General features: G+C 42.0%; 1 protein-coding gene across 1 annotated transcript in view; it reads left to right on the top strand.

The window, feature by feature from the left end:
- LOC146696591 (voltage-dependent N-type calcium channel subunit alpha-1B-like) overlaps positions 1-17,243 on the top strand; it is a 222,287-nt gene that overhangs the window by 144,771 nt on the left and 60,273 nt on the right. The window contains exon 19 of the mRNA XM_085474072.1: positions 2,916-3,022. Within this exon, the coding sequence (XP_085330198.1) occupies positions 2,916-3,022 (107 nt within the window). The remainder of the gene's footprint in view (positions 1-2,915; positions 3,023-17,243) is intronic.

Genomic DNA, 17,243 nt, shown 5'->3' with positions numbered 1-17,243 from the left:
GGAGCGGTTCGCAGCCGAGTGTGAAGCAGCGGGAATGAGGATCAGCACCTCCAAATCTGAGGCCATGGTTCTCAGCCGGAAAAGGGTGGAGTGCCCACTCCGGGTCGGGGATGAGTTCCTGCCCCAAGTGGAGGAGTTCAAGTATGTCGGGGTCTTGTTCGCGAGTGATGGGAGAAGGGAGCCGGAGGTCGACAGACGGATTGGGGCTGCAGCTGCAGTAATGCGGACGCTGCACTGGTCCGTCGTGGTGAAGAGGGAGCTGAGTGTAAAAGCGAAGCTCTCAATTTACCGGTCGATCTACGTCCCTACCCTCACCTATGGCCACGAGCTGTGGGTAGTGACCGAAAGAACGAGATCGCGGATACAAGCGGCAGAAATGAGCTTCCTCCGAAGGGTGGCTGGCCTCTCCCTTAGAGATAGGGTGAGAAGTTCGGCCATCCGGGAGGGGCTCAGAGTAGAGCAGCTGCTGCTCCACATCGAAAGGAGCCAGCTGAGGTGGTTCGGGCATCTGACAAGGATGCCCCCTGGGCGCCTCCTGGGTGAGGTGTTCCAGGCATGTCCCACTGGGAGGAGGCCCCGGGGCAGACCCAGGACACGCTGGAGAGATTATATCTCTCGGCTGGCCTGGGAACGCCTTGGTATTCCCCCGGATAAGCTGGAGGAGGTGGCTGGGGAGAGGGAGGTCTAGGCCTCTTTGCTTAGGCTGCTGCCCCCGCGACCCGGCCCCGGACAAAGCGGATGAAAATGGATGGATGGATGGATAGTTCATAAAATATTTTTTATGAAGTTCTAGGCATTTTCAAGCCTTTTCTGAAGGAAAAGTGTATCACAAAAACAAAAGAATAAGAAATATTGCTAGATAGTGTAATCAGAGTAGAACCAAATTTGGCCGTTTCTGGATGGTACTCTAATTAATTAATTTAGTTAATGTGCATATTTTTTATTTTCATTTCAAATGATCATTTTTTGATAATCTTCACAGTTATCATTTTCTGTTAAACCATATTCACTATAATGTTATGATTCTAAGTTATCCTGTTAGATATATAATATACTAATGATACTTCTGAAAACTTAGCTTCATATATCAAATACTTTTCAACATATGTATTTAAACAAAGGTCGGTTGACCCACTTTCATTTTTTCATACATAATGTGAAATAGTTAATGTTATAGTTTTCTAGTTATAACTGAGAAAATAATTTTGTTAAATATATGCATATCTTGCTTCTAAATTTTAACCAGAGTTTTCATAATCTTCCGGGGCTGCGCTTGTCAAAATGGTAGCCATTTAAAGCAGGTCTTGAAAATGAAACACATGCATATATTTAGCTAACTTGAGTAGTAATTGAGTAGAAATTTAGAATTTAGTTCTATTTGGGTTGCAATATTTACTTTTAGTTTTGTTTTGTGGTATAGCTTGTGATATTTGCTCATGAAATAAAGATTTTTTTTATGAAATATTAATTTTTTTGTCACAAAAATGAAAAAAAATTCTTTATTATTCTATATTATAAAATTATTCTGTTTTTATCATCATTCCTAAAGCTTTTGATGTAAAACAAACAAACAAACACAATTCTGATTTTAACTAAGGTCTAAACCTATGCTATATTTAGAAGAAAGGCAAGATAGATTTTTTTAATAATTAAAAGGGAAAGGTTTCAGTTTGAATTATCTATTTGTCCCTGATTGCCAGAACTTCACTATTTAATATGACAAAAAATGATATATTCTTATTGTTGGGTGTTAGAGTTAGAATTAGGGTGAAGGCTGGTGTCATCAATAGGTGGCTTAGACCTCAGAGGTTTAATTAAGGGTGTTTTCACACTGTTGGTGTTTAGTCCGTTTAGATCAAACTTGTCCTTTTATCTCTTTGTGCCATGTGTTCGATTTTTGTCTGTGTGAAAGAAAACCAGATTACATGTAAAAGGTGAGGAAAAGTGATTTGGAACAGACTAAAGATGCTATTGATGTCAAAATGCCCTAAGATGGCAAGCCCAGGTTTTGGCAAAAGAAAAAAGAACCTCGTAATCTTCAGTGATTTTACCCTTATAATATATCCATATTCTGAATGCTCCTGCTAGACTTAAATTTGCCTTGTTCTTTAATAGTGGACCTTCTATCAACAATGGTCACAGTAAAATAAATATATTATAAAGGACTTCTCAGTGTATTGAGTGACAACACCTCCGAGCTGCTGAAAAAGGCCCAACAGAGACTGTACTTCCTGAGAATTCTCAGGAGGAATAACATCACGCAGAGACTGCTGGTGTCCTTCTACAGAGCCACCATTGAGAGTGTTCTAACTTACTGCATATGCATCTGGTACACTAGCTGCACAGGGGCTCAGAGGAAAGCACTCCAAGGGATCATTAACACCGCCCAAAAGATCACTGGCTGCCCTCTCCCCACACTGGAAGTTCTACACAACGCCCACTGTTTTAAAAAGGCCCAAAACATCATAAAAGACACCTCACATCCTGGCCACTCCCTGTTCGAACTGTTGCCCTCAGGCAGACGGTACAGGGCAATCAGAGCAAGGACTAATAGACTCAAACACAGCTGTTATCCAACTGCAATAACACATCTGAATACTACAAAAAAATGTCCATCACGCCACTCTTGTGTTAATCTATGCACGGTCTGAAGCATGTGTGTGGGAATGTATGTGAATGTTTTACTGTTATATCTTATTAGTATTTTAAGTATTCTATCTATTTTATTTATTGAATTTTATTGTTTTATTTATATTTTGATATTGCTAGGGATGATGCAATGATCGGGGACCATTCTTAATTTCGTTGTTCTCATGACAATGACAATAAAGTTTCTGATTCTGATATTTATTATAGTCCTGAAATAAACACAAGTTAAAATATGTGTCCATGTATGTTTTTTTCTATACCTATAGGATGAAGAGGAGCAAGAGGAGGCTATTAATAAGAAACTTGCCCTCCAGAAGGCCAAGGAGGTAAAGGAAGTCAGCCCCATGTCAGCTGCTAACATTTCCATCACAGCGTAAGTCTACTTCCTTTAATGTTTGTCCTGACTTGATAAACTGCATCGTAGTGACTCCCAAGAATTGTGGGTGGTTTTCCTTTAGCTACATTAAGGACCACTTTACAAGTATGCAGTCTAAATCCTTCCATCCTGTGTCAATATTCAACACACAGAATACATTTTTGCATTTTTGATGTTCATATTAAATCTTTGTCCACAAAATATCATTACAAATATAGAAAAAAAGCAGAAATATGTAACAGCTTAGCACAAAACAACTCAGCTAGAATGGTTCTCTGAGATTGCAGACCAAAGCCAATGCTCAACTCTTCTGTGATATAACAAACACCATCTTAACAAATATCAGAATAGTATTTCCAAAGCTATTAGATCTGTGCAGGTTGGATACTAGCATTCCCTAGTGTTCAGCTGTTGCAAAATCACTTTGATTGGCTGTGACACATGTTCAGAAAACATCATTTTGTGAGGCTTGATGAGACAATCATCCCTGCCTACTGATAAATACTGGGAAATACATTTGTGACTAAAAAAAAGTTAATGTTTGTCAAAACAAAAACGTCAAATCCAGTGTGGCAGAAAAATTTAAACTTTAAACTTTGCTTGATCCAACAAATCAAATCATGCATATGGTTCAGAATGTGTTAATTGTTTATTCATATTTATATGTAAACAGTTCATTACATGGTCATTATCTGGAACACAAAACATCCTTGACTACTGTTTGTTAATTCAAATGAGACTTTCTCAATATCTTTGTTATCTATGCTAGCGCTTACATCTTGTGGAGATTTACCCACTTGAGGAATGGTCATCTGAAATATATGTACGTGGATGTTTTATATCTAAAACTTTTAATCCGAAAATATTTTTCTTTGAGACATCGTTTTAGAAAGTATTAGTGTGGATTGCACGGGCAGCACGGTGGCACGGTGGTTAGCACTGTTGCCGCACAGCAAGAAGGTCCTGAGTTCAATTCCACCATCAGGCCGGGGTCTTTCTGTGTGGAGTTTGCATGTTCTCCCCGTGTTTGCGTGGGTTCTCTCCGGGTACTCCGGCTTCCTCCCACTGTCCAAAGACATGCAGCTTGTGGGGATAGGTTAATTGGATAATCCAAATTGCCACTAGGTGTGAATGTGCGAGTGAATGAGAGTGCGAATGGTTGTCTGTCCCTATGTGTTAGCCCTGCGACAGACTGGCGACCTGTCCAGGGTGTACCCTGCCTTTCGCCCCATGACAGCTGGGATAGGCTCCAGCGCCCCCCGCGACCCTGAAAAGGATAAGCGGAAGCGAATGGATGGATGGATGGATAGTGTGGATTGACCATTGTCAAGGCTAATAGGATGGTAGACTTTAGCACAGCGCTCGGGAGATCACAGTTCAGTAAGACAAGAAAAGGGAAATAGTCCAGGAACAAAGCGAATCAACACATCCAAAATTTACAGTTCACACTCCCTTTCAACTGAGGATTAAGCGCACCACACCAGGGAAGGAAATCCAGGGGCCTGTGCACAGGAAACAGACAGTCAAAATCCGAGCAAAAACAGAGTAGCAGGAGCCAGGGTTTCAGCTAACCGATTAGCCCAATTACCAAACAAAGAGTTATCCTCATCCACTACCTTAAGTAGTGGATTCTTGATAAACATGTGGGTGATTAGAGCAGGTGTGCCTGGCCAGAGTTGGGAACCCGTAAAAAGAGGAGAGAGGGGAAACACAAGGGAGAGCTAGACAAAAAACAAAACCTTGATGTGCAAGCCAAGGAAGACTCACTGTGTAGAATATGAAAGTTGCCCTTCTTCCAGTCCCACGTAGTACAGGACAGTAGACCGGCACTGGGATTCTATTGCGATTGGTAAGACGTTTATTTTGCTCCATGGTCCTTAGCAGGATAGCATAGGTAGCCTTCCAGTGGCAGTGCCAACTGCATAGATTATGCCATACGACAAGCTCACCTTCTATGGCATGTCATGACATCATGGGCATACTCCACCAAGCAAATTTACTTACAGGTATAAATAAAGTAACCTTGAATCCTTGGTCATCCCTGGTTACGTAATCATTATGATTACGTAACCAGGGATGACCAAGGACCAGAGGAGTAAGAAGGGCTTCAAACACAGAAGCTCACATCTTCAGTGTGGTTGCCAGAGAGAGTGAGTGAGACAGTCTGAGTCTTGTGTGATATCAGGGAGGTCCTTTTCCATCCAGGGCCATGACTTAAAATACTTTACAGAGGGACATTATTGGGACATTGTTAGTGCGGGGGAGAATAAGAGCCAGGAGCATTCTGGGAAAGTTAAATTTTCACCTGTGTTTGCGGACATGGTCATCAATTTTTACACATTGCAAATTTACTTGATGAGCAGCCAACATCAGGGTTAGACTCAAAAACATTCCGAAATTTAGGAATGAAATCTTCAAACGAAAGAATGGGGCTTGCTTTTAGCACAGCCTGTGCCCATTTTAGCACCTGGTCTTAAAATATCTCCACAAAAAAAGCAATCTTGGAACAATCTGACTCATATGCCCTTTTTTGTTTGAATACTAGCAAACTCTATGTGTAAGAAATCCAGCACATTTGCTAAACTCACCCTTGAACACCTCGGGAGTGGAGAGACAGTCAGTTCTCTGATCTGAGGAGGTGAGGGGATAGAGGCTGAAAATGGTGGATTAACCATACCTTTTTACTACCTTTTACCTCTGCGATTTCTTCAGCGATCATGGTTCGCCAATAATGTGGCGGAGCATTTGCTCATGCCAGTCCACTTCCTTTGAAGTGAAAGCACAGCTCACAAGAGTCAGCTCAGTCCATTTTTGTGGTTGTATTGTTCTGTCAGAGATGATTGGCAGGTCCAATAAAAACAGAGCCTTAGCCTCAGCAAGATGTGATGAATCTCGCCAACAAATATAAACATAAAAAACAAGCACAGAGAAACAAGAAGGAGAAACATTAAATACTAAGAGAAAAACAGACAAAGAACAAAACCTGGAGTAGACAGCCAAGCAGGATGGAGGCACCATGGCAGTCACAGTCAGAATGTTCTTTAATTAGATATATTAACATAACATATATTAAATAACCAACAATTGCACCAGTTTCTTAAACTGTCATGTAAATAACAACCAGGATAAGGGATTGTAGAACCTTAATTAAAACCTAATTGATTCCCCTTGTTTGCACATTATCCTATATGTAGTTAGGAAATGTCAAGATGATCAAGAAAACCACCCATCTGAATAAAGTATAATTTTGCCAAACCTCCTCTAAGGGTTAGACTCTGTTAGTGTCAGTGGACCTCTGGCTTGAGAATTTGAATCTCAAGGTTGTCTCCAAAAGTTGATTCTGTTCATGTGGACGTAGCGTTTTCAGTGGGAGAAACATTTCGTCACTCATCGAAGTGATTTCTTCAGTCTCAGCTGACTGCAGGTTTCCCTAATCTTATAAACAGTACATTTGCATAATGACTGAAACCAGCCCAGTCCTCATTTCATTCTCATTTGATAGGATACTAATAGACAGAGTAGACAGATAATAATTGAATGTTGTCTGGCTGTTTCTCTGACTTCATGCTATATGTTTTCCCCACGTTCCCCTTTTTTTTTTTTTGTGCATGTGCAGTTTTCTAACATGCAGTTGAAGTAACGTGCACTCTAGCAGCTCGTCCATCTGCAGCATTAGCTCACTGTGAGTTATTTTTACAACTTTGAAGTTCTGTCATTAACGTCCCCACATCCCTCTCCTGTTGACGTTAAACACTGTACTCTTATCAGGTAAACCTTTTTGTCATTCTGCCTTTGTGCCTAAAATGACATGGGGGCTCTTATCACTCATACCTTGTGACAGAGTTGTATGTGTCAGTAAAATTACGTGTGTATTTTTTACTGATTTTACTTGTAATCGACAAGTGTCGTGAGTGACTGTCAGCTCTTAACTCTTTATTATCATCACCTTTTGCTGATTTCTTTTCAGTGTCTGCCCTACCTCTTCTGTACAGTTTAGATTTCCTGCTTAAACCATGTATGTGGATGTATAACTGCAGGTTTGACTCATTTTCCAAGCTGGCTATTTTATTGTTCAGTGTATGTTGGGGCATAGTGTAAAATGTAAAGGTACAGTGGTTTAGAAATAATTTAAACCTGATATTTAGTTATTGAATTTAAATAGTAGAAAGATAATAACTGACACTTATGAACAATGATAGCTTTTAATCACAACTTAAAATATCAAATTATAATGTAGTGGTTTTTTGTTGTTTTTGTTATGAATATAATTCTGCAAGATTTAAGTGGGTGATTGCAGTCGAGATATTTAAGCACCTGAATTATTGTAATACAAAATTATTTGTGTTTTGTCTTGCTAAATGAAGGGAGTTCTTCACAAAAAGACATTGTATAGATTAGAGATGGAGCGATCCGATATTACGTATCGGTATCGGTCCGATACTGACCTAAATTACTGGATCGGATATCGGAGAAAAATAAAAAATGTAATCCGATCCATTAAATATCACGAAAGCACCTCACAAAACTTGCAACACGCCGTAACTCACCTCAGAACGTTAGCACGTCGGAGCAGTATGCATCACGTGATAGAGCGGCTGTGGCATGCGGGACCTGTCGGTGGTCTGGATAGCATTTGGAGCTTCGCTAGCAACCCGGCATTTCATCTCCGACAAAGTTATCCCCGAGAGAAGTAAAGCAAGTGTGTAAGTCCATCTCTGAATGTTTGTAAAGCATTCCTGCATTAAGCTTAACGAGCGACTGCCTCTCGCTCTCCGGCTGCTACTTCAATCATGAAACTGCTTAATGATCAGCTGATCGGCTTTTCTGTCGCGAGTCTGTGTCTCTTGTTTGCTTTTGGCCCACTTTGCACCAGAAAGAGGAAACCAGCGGCTGAACAACAGCAGCACGTTTAAGCTTGATCAGCTGTTGTTAGAATGTATTTAATATTACTTTCTACTCCAGGATCTTTTTCTACGTAGCTGACGCTGGTAACTGTGCAGGGGCGCATCTAGCAAAGTTTAGCCAGGGGGGCCGATAGGGCATTAACAGGGAAAAGGGGACACAAAGACATACTTTTCTTTCTTATTCTCATTTAAAATGTCTCGCTTTTAATTATTTAATATTTATCTGAATCTTACACCCAAAGTTTTAATCTGATGTAAAATGTATAGAAGTCCATTACTGCATATAGTAACTATTAAGTCTAATATATATACCCTAGTAAGCTATAGTACTTTTTCCTTTGGGAAGGTACCATCTGTGCAGTCTGCAATTTTGTTGAAGAAAGATGTTGAATCTATTTAATATTTCTTGAAAAAGAATTGATTTCTGTGCATTTTTTTTCACACTCCATCAAATTAAGGTTGATTACGTCGATTAAGCATCATGAGGTGGAGCGTGAGGGGTGGTTCCCTATTTTTTATTTATTTATTTTTGTTGTTGCTGGGAGTTGGAACCCTATTAGTTAGGTTGCTTAATATTTATGCTAAGTACTCTTTAAAATACCAGAATAGGGAGGATGGTGTAGGTTTAAGTTTATTAGATTGATCAGTATTGCTGAACTATGAAATTTTTTTTTTTGCATACAGGTATAACAGAATAGCTTTAGTGTAGTTGTTGTTTTAAACTTGAGTATGAACTTATACAAAATGCAGCAAGATATTTAAAAAACAGTTTTGTTGATTAAAAAACACTATATCGGATTCATATCGGTATCGGCAGATATCCAAATTTATGATATCGGTATCGGACATAAAAAAGTGGTATCGTGCCATCTCTAGTATAGATGGTTGCTTGTGTTACTCCAGCACCTGAATATGTTATTAATAGTACCTCTACAGATGTGCAAGTTACCCATGTCAGGTACACTGATGATGGGTACGCAAAGTTCAGACTTTTAAACAAAGTTGTAACAAGTTTATTTCAGTAATGACCAGCATTCTACCAAGAGCAGTGCAAATTAGAAATTCAAAACTGATCATAGTGGATAAAGGAGAAGAGTGACCAAAATAATGCAGTGTTAGTACAGGCTTCACACATTTGTTTTCTGGATTGGATTGGTTTTAATGCAGGCACAATAATCCACAATGAGTCAGAGTCATTATGATGCTTGCAAAGCAAATAGTTTCTTTATTTTATATGTAACCCCTTCATAAATCCAGTCGACTACAGCCCGTTCACCAATATAAGCAAACATATTAGACATACAAAAACACATAAAAACAACAACAACAAAAAATCACTTTTCAACTGTTTTTCATGCAGATCTTCATAAGTTGTGGTTGCATTTCTTCGGCATTTAGGTAGAGAGTACAAAGGGAATAACATTTTTAGGTGGTGGGTAATTTAAATTAAAACATTTTGAAGATACTTGCTGAAGATACAGCTGCTGTATTTCCCAGGGAGGGTGCAAGATATTGCCACTCAAAGATGGAGAAAGTTGTAAGAACGACAGGGCAGGAGAGGAAGGTCAGGACAGTAGGTCATATTTAAAATTAAGGACTGCTCAGTGCTATTCAGTGAAGTGGAAATTTAAAGCACATGTAATGTCCTTACTTGTTAAATCAGATATTTGATCTATATATGATGTGAAGGTTGTTACCTTTTTTTATTTTTTCGTATTGAAATGTTCTGCAAAACAAACTTAAGAATCAGAATCAGAATACTTTATTGATCCCTGGGGGAAATTATTTTTTGTTACAGTGCTCCATTATAAACCAACATTAAGACAAGACAGACAATACACTAACTAAGAATAGTACAATATATACATATATATACATACATACATACATAAGTCACTCATAAATAAATAGCTGAAAAAGAAACATGTGTAGTTATAGCAGCAAACAGTGTGTTAAGTGGATGCGTTGTACAGGGAGATGGCCACAGGCAGGAAAGATTTCCTGTGTCATTCAGTGGTGCTTTTCGGTCATCTCAGTCTCTCACTGAACATGCTCCTGTGACTGACCAGCATGTCATGGAGTGGGTAGGAGGTGTTATCCAACATTGTCTTTATCTTGGACAGCATCCGCCTCTCCGACACCACCTTGAGGGAGTCCAGCTCCATCCCCACAACATTGCTGGCCTTACGGATTAGTTTATTGAGTCTGTTGGCATCTGCGACCCTCAGCCTGCTCCCCCAGCATGCAACAGCATAGAGGATCGCACTGGCCACAACAGACTCATAGAAAATCCTCAGCATTTTCCGGCATATGTTGAAGGACCTCAGTCGCCTCAAAAAATAGAGACGACTCTGGCCCTTCCTGTAAAGTGCTGTGGTGTTTTTAGCCCAGTCCAGTTTATTGTCAATGTGTACTCCAAGGTATTTATAGTCCTCCACAATGTCAACACTGACCCCCTGGATTGAAACAGAGGTCAAGTGTTTCCTGGTCTTCCTGAAGTCCACGATCAGTTCCTTGGTCTTTGCCACGTTGAGCTGCAGATGATTCTGCTCACACCACGTGACAAAGGAGTCGACCACAGCCCGGTACTCTGTCTCATCATCCCTGCTGATGCATCCAACCACCGCAGAGTCATCAGAAAACTTCTGAAGATGGCAGGTCTCTGTGCAGTGGCTGAAGTCTGTGGTGTAGAGGGTGAAGAGGAAGGGGGAGAGGACAGTCCCCTGTGGTGCCCCTGTGTTGCTGATCACCTTGTCAGACACACACTGTGGGAGACGTACATATTGTGGTCTTCCTGTCAGGTAATCAACAATCCAGGACACCAGAGAAGCATCCACCTGCATCGCTGCTAACTTATCACCCAGGAGGGTCGGCCTGATGGTGTTGAAAGCACTGGAAAAGTCAAAAAACATGACTCTCACAGTGCTCGCCGGCTGGTCCAGATGGGTGTAGACACGATTGAGCAGGTAGATGATGGCGTCCTCAGTTCCGAGACGAGGCTGATAAGCAAACTGAAGGGGATCCAGATGTGGTCTTACTATGGGTCGCAGCTGGTCCAGGATGAGCCTTTCCAGGGTCTTCATGATGTGAGAGGTCAGTGCCACGGGCCTGTAATCCTGGGGGCCACTGGGACGTGGCGTCTTTGGTACAGGGACGAGGCATGATGTCTTCCACATCACTGGGACCCTCTGCAGACTCAGACTCAGCATAAACAGTTTATGAAAGACTCCACACAGCTGAGGGGCACAGGTCTTGAGGACAAGGGGACTCACTCCATCTGGTCCAGCAGACTTGCCTGAGTGAAGTCTCCTCATTTGCATCTCAACCTGGTATTGAGTGAAGGTGATGGGTGGGGGAGGGGTGTCAGGAATCTCACAGGAGGCAACAGCGCCATGTGAAGAGAGAGGCTGGCACAGTGGTGTGGCTCTGGATTCCAGGCTGACTACAGGTGAGGTTGTGGGGGTGGGAGCAGACACTGTGGTGTCAAATCTATTGAAAAACAGATTCAACTCGTTGGCTCTATTCTCACCTCCCTCAGCTCCCCTGCTGTTGGTTGGCCTGAATCCAGTGATGGTCTTCATGCCCCTCCACACCTCTCTCATGCTGTTCTGCTGGAGTTTCCACTCCAGCTTCCTCCTGTAATTGTCCTTAGCCTCTCTGATCTTGTCCTTTAGTAACACCTGGATCTTCCTCACCTCCTCTTTGTTGCCCCCTCTGAAAGCCCTCTTCTTGTTGTTGAGGAGGGCTTTGATGTCCTTAGTCACCCACGGCTTGTTATTTGGGTAACAATGAACAGTCTGAGCTGGAACAATGGAGTCGGTGCAGAAAGTTATGTAGTCTGTGATACACTAAGTAAGCCCATTGATGTCCTCGGCGTGAGGCTCACAGAGTGTTTCCCAGTCGGTCACCTCGAAACAGCCCTGTAGTTCCGCTATTGCCTCCTCTGACCACCTCCTAACAGTCCTGGTGGTCACAGGTTCCCTCCTCACAATTGGCACATAGCGGGGGGTGAGGTGAATCAGGTTATGATCTGACCTACCAAGTGGGGGGAGGGAGGAGGAGCTGTATGCATCCTTGACGTTAGCATACAGTAAGTCTAAAATTTCCTCTCCCCTGGTGGGAGAGCCTCTATTCGAGCCTTGGACTCTATCCAATCCTTTAAATCAAGATTAAAAGCATATTTATTTGACTTTGCTTTCCTGACCAGTTAATACCCTTTTAAATCCTTTAAATTTTAAACTTTTAAATCTTTTATTAAATTTATTATTTTTTATTAATTTTACTGCTGTTTTTGTCTTCTTAGCAGATTTTGTATTTATCTAACTCTCCTGGTCTGTTAGTGCCTCTATCCTGTCTGTGCTAGTGCCCAATTTGTACCCTTTTATTGACTTATGTTGACTCTACATATTACTGTGAAGCACTTTGGTGTGCCTTCGGGTTTTTAAATGTGCTATATAAATAAAATTGTATTGTATAGTATTGTTATGGATAAAAAGTGGGGTTTTTTTTTGTTTCAAAATAGCTGATAACTATTTGCTGATAGCTGCAAACATCTGCGAACAAATATAATTCTATAAAGTGGTTCTATATAGTGTGTAACTGTTAATATAGAGTGTTATTAAATTTATTGCTAATGCAATCATATCACTCTCTGAACACCTAAATTGCTCACTTGTTCGCTTGCTCACTTTCAGGAAAACATTCTCCTTGTGCAATTTAGTGTCTTTGATCTACATGTTCCTCCTCCTATGAGTTTCCCTAAAGCTAATTTGCCTTCTCTGTGCTTTTGCCTTTTCTGTCCATTTGAAATTCCTTCTCTCCCTCTGTGTATTTCAATGTTGCTCCCTTTATGTGTTTGTAGGAGTTATGTCTGCACCCCAGTCCATCACTACCTGAGGTAAAAACCCAGTTGTCTGTGAACAAGGTGGATGACAGTGCCAGTTACATGCATACATGATCATAGTGTCATCATTGACATTCTGAAAGCAAGAATGCTTAAGTAAAACAGCTGCCCTGCATTCTCATCATACATACTATGTTGCAGGCTTTCTGTTCATCCAACAAGTCCAGTTCCATGTTTTCCATCCACCTCTTAACATGAGTGTAGTGCAATGTGTTGAGCACAAGGAATACACTTGCAGGATGATGGCATTTTAAAAACCTGGGATAAAGTTTGTCCTTAACTGTGTTGTGATCAGATTGGCTTCCTGACATTAATGACACTGAAATATATAATTTCCCATTATTATAATCTAAATGGTTCAGTGTAGGTCATACACTTTGAACAGTGTATGCTTCCAGCCATTTCAAAGCCGCGTATTAAACACAAATTGACAAAAAAATCATAGGATGTCAAAGCATGGTAATGTAGCCATGCTTGGCCAGTTGAGGCATATTCATGAATGAGCTGTCTCCACAGTATACTGTGATAAATTTAGCTTGTTGTTGAAAGCTCCATTGCACCTTCGTCATACAGTAAATTATTTTGCATGTAGGTACTCTGTCTGCCATGATGTAAACTAGAGTCAGTGTTGGGGAGTAACGGAATACATGTACCGGCATTACGTATTTAAAATACAAAATATGAGTAACTGTATGCCGTTACAGTTACTGTTTTAAATGGTGATATTCAGAATATAGTTACTATTCTGCCCTCACTAGGGTGTGAAGCTGGTTTCTAGCTTGGCAGAAGCTTGGCAGATAGCTAACAGGTCCACAATAAACATCCAGGAGTCAGCGGATAGGTTTTAGATGTTTACTGTAGAAGCACTGTAAAACTGGTACGGAAACAAAAATAAAATATTACATTTCTGCTGTAATTGCATTTTCTTTACAACATCAAACATCAAGCCATGAATTACAATGTATATAACACATAAACACGAGCATATCTAGACTTCACTGTTTATTAGGCCCACGCATTTAGCTATTAGCTTAATGCTAACATTACACAGGAAATCCCATAGACGGGCTAGCGTGTTAGCATCACGGCCGTTTTTCCTCACAAAAGAAAGTTTCTCACACAAAACTCTAAACTGCTACACAAAACTAACGCTGGAAAGCTTACAAAATAGATAGCAACTACTTACAGGCATGTGCTCTCTCAGGCTCAGCAAGAAAAAGCAAACGAACAGTGGAACAGACAACAGTTTGGCTAAAGGACTGTTTTTCCCTGGCAAGTCGGCTGGTACAAAAAACACACACCCAAATTATCATGCCTGCCTTAAAGGGGCAGCACACTCCCTGCCTGGTATAGAGTACTATACCACTATGTCCCTCTTAGTAACAACACAACTTCAGTGGTGGGTCTCGAATACACCCTGGGGGTGCTTCCTTGAACAACTCTACCCTCCACTTTCCAGACCCTGCTGTCTTGACCCGGAAAGGTATTTACCGCAAGTCCTGTGGGCCATTGATTTCGTTTAACCTCTTTTTCCTTTAGGAGCACAACATCTCCAACTTGCAGGCTGGCTTGTTCTGCTTGCCATTTCCTTCTCGGCTGGAGTGTCATCAGGTACTCTTGACGCCATCTTTTCCAGAAGGAATCCACAAGGCTTTGAACTTGCTTCCACTGACTTTGGTAGAGATCCTTGAGGTCAATGTCTTCCAAAGGAGCAGACACAGAGTCCACCTTTTGTGTTAAAAGCATAGCAGGGGTGAGTATGGTTGGGATGTCTGGATTGGAAGACACGGGGACTATTGGCCGGGCATTCATGATAGCTGCGACCTCTGCCATCAGCGTGGTGAGCACTTTGTGTGAAAGACTAGGGGAATGCATCTTGAGCAACATACTATCCAAAATGCGGCAAGTCATCCCTATCATTTTTTCTCAAACCAACTTGGGTGAAAGGAGGAGATTGGGTCAACCAATCAGTAGGTAAGTTGGACATTTTTTGTTTTCCCAGACTTCCTCTTGCTCGAGTGCCTTCAGTGAGTCTCTCCAAGACATCCACTGTGCCACTTTTTCAGCAGGTATTGGGGTGTCCCAATCGCAATGCTCAGTGCATAGCTCTCTGACTATAGCCTTGCCCTGGACTATAATAGGAGCTGCAAACCCCAACGGGTCGAATATGTTGTTAACTGTGGAAGAAATACCTCTACGGGTAAACGGCTTCTCCTCCTGGGAGACAAGAAAGATAAAGCTGTCGGTTTGAAGGTGCCAGTTGAGACCTAAGCTTCTCTGCATAGGCAACGGATCCACACCTAGCTCTAGGTCTTTCAGCTCTTTAGCACGTTCCTCAGGTGGAAACGCCTCCACTACTACGTCGTGGTTGGAGGCTATCTTATATAGCCATATGTTGGAATCAGCCAACATCTCCTTGGTTTCCTTCAGGTCTCGGATGGCGTTGTCATTGGTGGGGAAGGAAGCAAGACCACTGTCCACGTAGAAGTTATTTAGAACAAACTGTTTTGCCTCTGCACTGTGGTCTTCCTGTCCTTGCAGAGCTGCTCTTCTCAAGCTGTATATGCCAACAGCGGGAGAGGGGCTGTTGCCGAATACGTGCACGGTCATCCTATACTCCGTGATGCGCTTGGTGGGGTCATTGTCCTCGAACCAGAGGAAATGTAAGAAGTCTCTGTGATCATGGCAGACTTTGAAGCAATAGAACATCTGTTCTATGTCTGCTGCCACTGCTACAGGTTCCTTGCGGAAGCGGATGAGGACTCCTAAAAGTGAATTATTCAAGTCAGGGCCACTCAGCAGGATGTCATTCAGTGAGACACCATCATGCTTAGTGCTGGAGTCGAGCACTGCCCGTACTTGACCTGGGTTGCACGGATGATAAACTCCGAAGATTGGCAAATACCAGCACTCTTGTTCACCAGTGGGTGGTGGTACTGGTTCAGCATGACCTGCCTCAAAGATCTTCTTTCATGTCTGGCTTCTTCTCCAGCATGTGCCGTAATGTCAAAAGACTCTTGACTGCTTGGGCTCGGTTGTTAGGGAGTTTGCGCCTTGGTTACCTGAAGGGTAGTGGTGCCACCCAACTATTCGAGTCGTCCATGAAGACCTCGTTGTCCATTATTTCCAGAAAGACTTTGTCTTCCACAGACATAGCAGGCTTGTTGTCGTGTGGCGTTTGCTGGAAGACCCCTTTACCAAGGCTGTCTTTCCCATCAAATAGGATTTCGGATGCGTTAGCTCCTGGAAACTGACGATGCTGCTCTGGAGTGTCAAGCTTCTCTTTGATAAGTAGACTGTTAGTGCAAGGGTCGAACAGAGATGTACGACCGTTACTCAGCACGTTGCACCGATAGACGTTTACAAACTCTTGTTTGTGGGCTTTTCCGAGACAAACCTCTCCCACAATCACCTATTCCAAGTCGAGATGCTGGGCGTAGGGGGCATCGTGGGGTCCATTGTATCACTCTTGTGTGCCTGTGGTACATCTCGACCGAGCAAGATCAGGATGCTTGCTGATGGATCTATAGCCGGGATTTTATCCACAACCCGCTTGAAATGTGGATAATGTCTGACGATCTCAGGTGTGGGGATTTCAGACTTATCATCAGGGAGCCTGTCACATTCGATTAAGGTGGGGAGTAGTCTTACCATCTAATGACTCCATGATGAAATTGTTGGCTCAGCGCCCTGTTGTTTCAATAACTCCTGAGCAGGTCTTCAAGGTGTATGCTGCCGTGCCCTCTGTAACTCCAAAGAGCTCAAAAACCTCTGTTCTTGCCAAGGACTTATTGCTCTGCTCGTCGAGAACAATGTACGCCTTAACAGCTTTCTCCCTCTGGCCAGCTGGATAAACTCTGACAAGACAGATTTTGGAGCACGACTTTGCTCTGACGGTAGTCCCACAAATGTCTGTGCATTTTGCTGTGACAGCTTGAGGTGCTTCTTCTCCTTGCTCCCCGCCTTGCTCTCTTGTGGTTACAGGAGTCTCTGATATCCAGGGGGCAGGCCCTGGGTGTAGCGCAGTAAGGTGGTTCTCACTCTTGCACTCTCTGCACTGAACATTTTTGTGGCAGTCTTTCGCTGGATGAGTGAATGAAGCGCAGCACTTAAAGCAAATATTGTTCTCTTTAAGATAAGCTTTCCTTTCATCCAAAGATTTACTCCTAAACCCACGACAGTTACTTTGTTGAAATAAATAGATTACAGGGCGTTTTTTTCCTGTTTCATATTTTAGGCCTCTCTATTTTTGGACCCAAGCAAAACACTCATTAAGAGACTGTGTGTCTCAATCATGTCACCTCTACTTGTGGCCCGCATAAATGACGTGAAGAAATATTTGTAAAAATTATTATTCAAAAAATTATTCAATACGAAGGCGATAGGCAGAGTGTTTGAGGCATAGCCCTAA

This window comes from Copadichromis virginalis, linkage group LG12 (assembly GCF_057382275.1).
Source record: "Copadichromis virginalis isolate Kocher_CV1m ecotype Utaka linkage group LG12, C_Virginalis_male_GT1.1, whole genome shotgun sequence".
Classification (NCBI taxonomy): domain Eukaryota; kingdom Metazoa; phylum Chordata; class Actinopteri; order Cichliformes; family Cichlidae; genus Copadichromis; species Copadichromis virginalis.
Note: the sequence above shows the minus strand (reverse complement) of the source record. Positions and strands in the feature narration are given on the sequence as shown.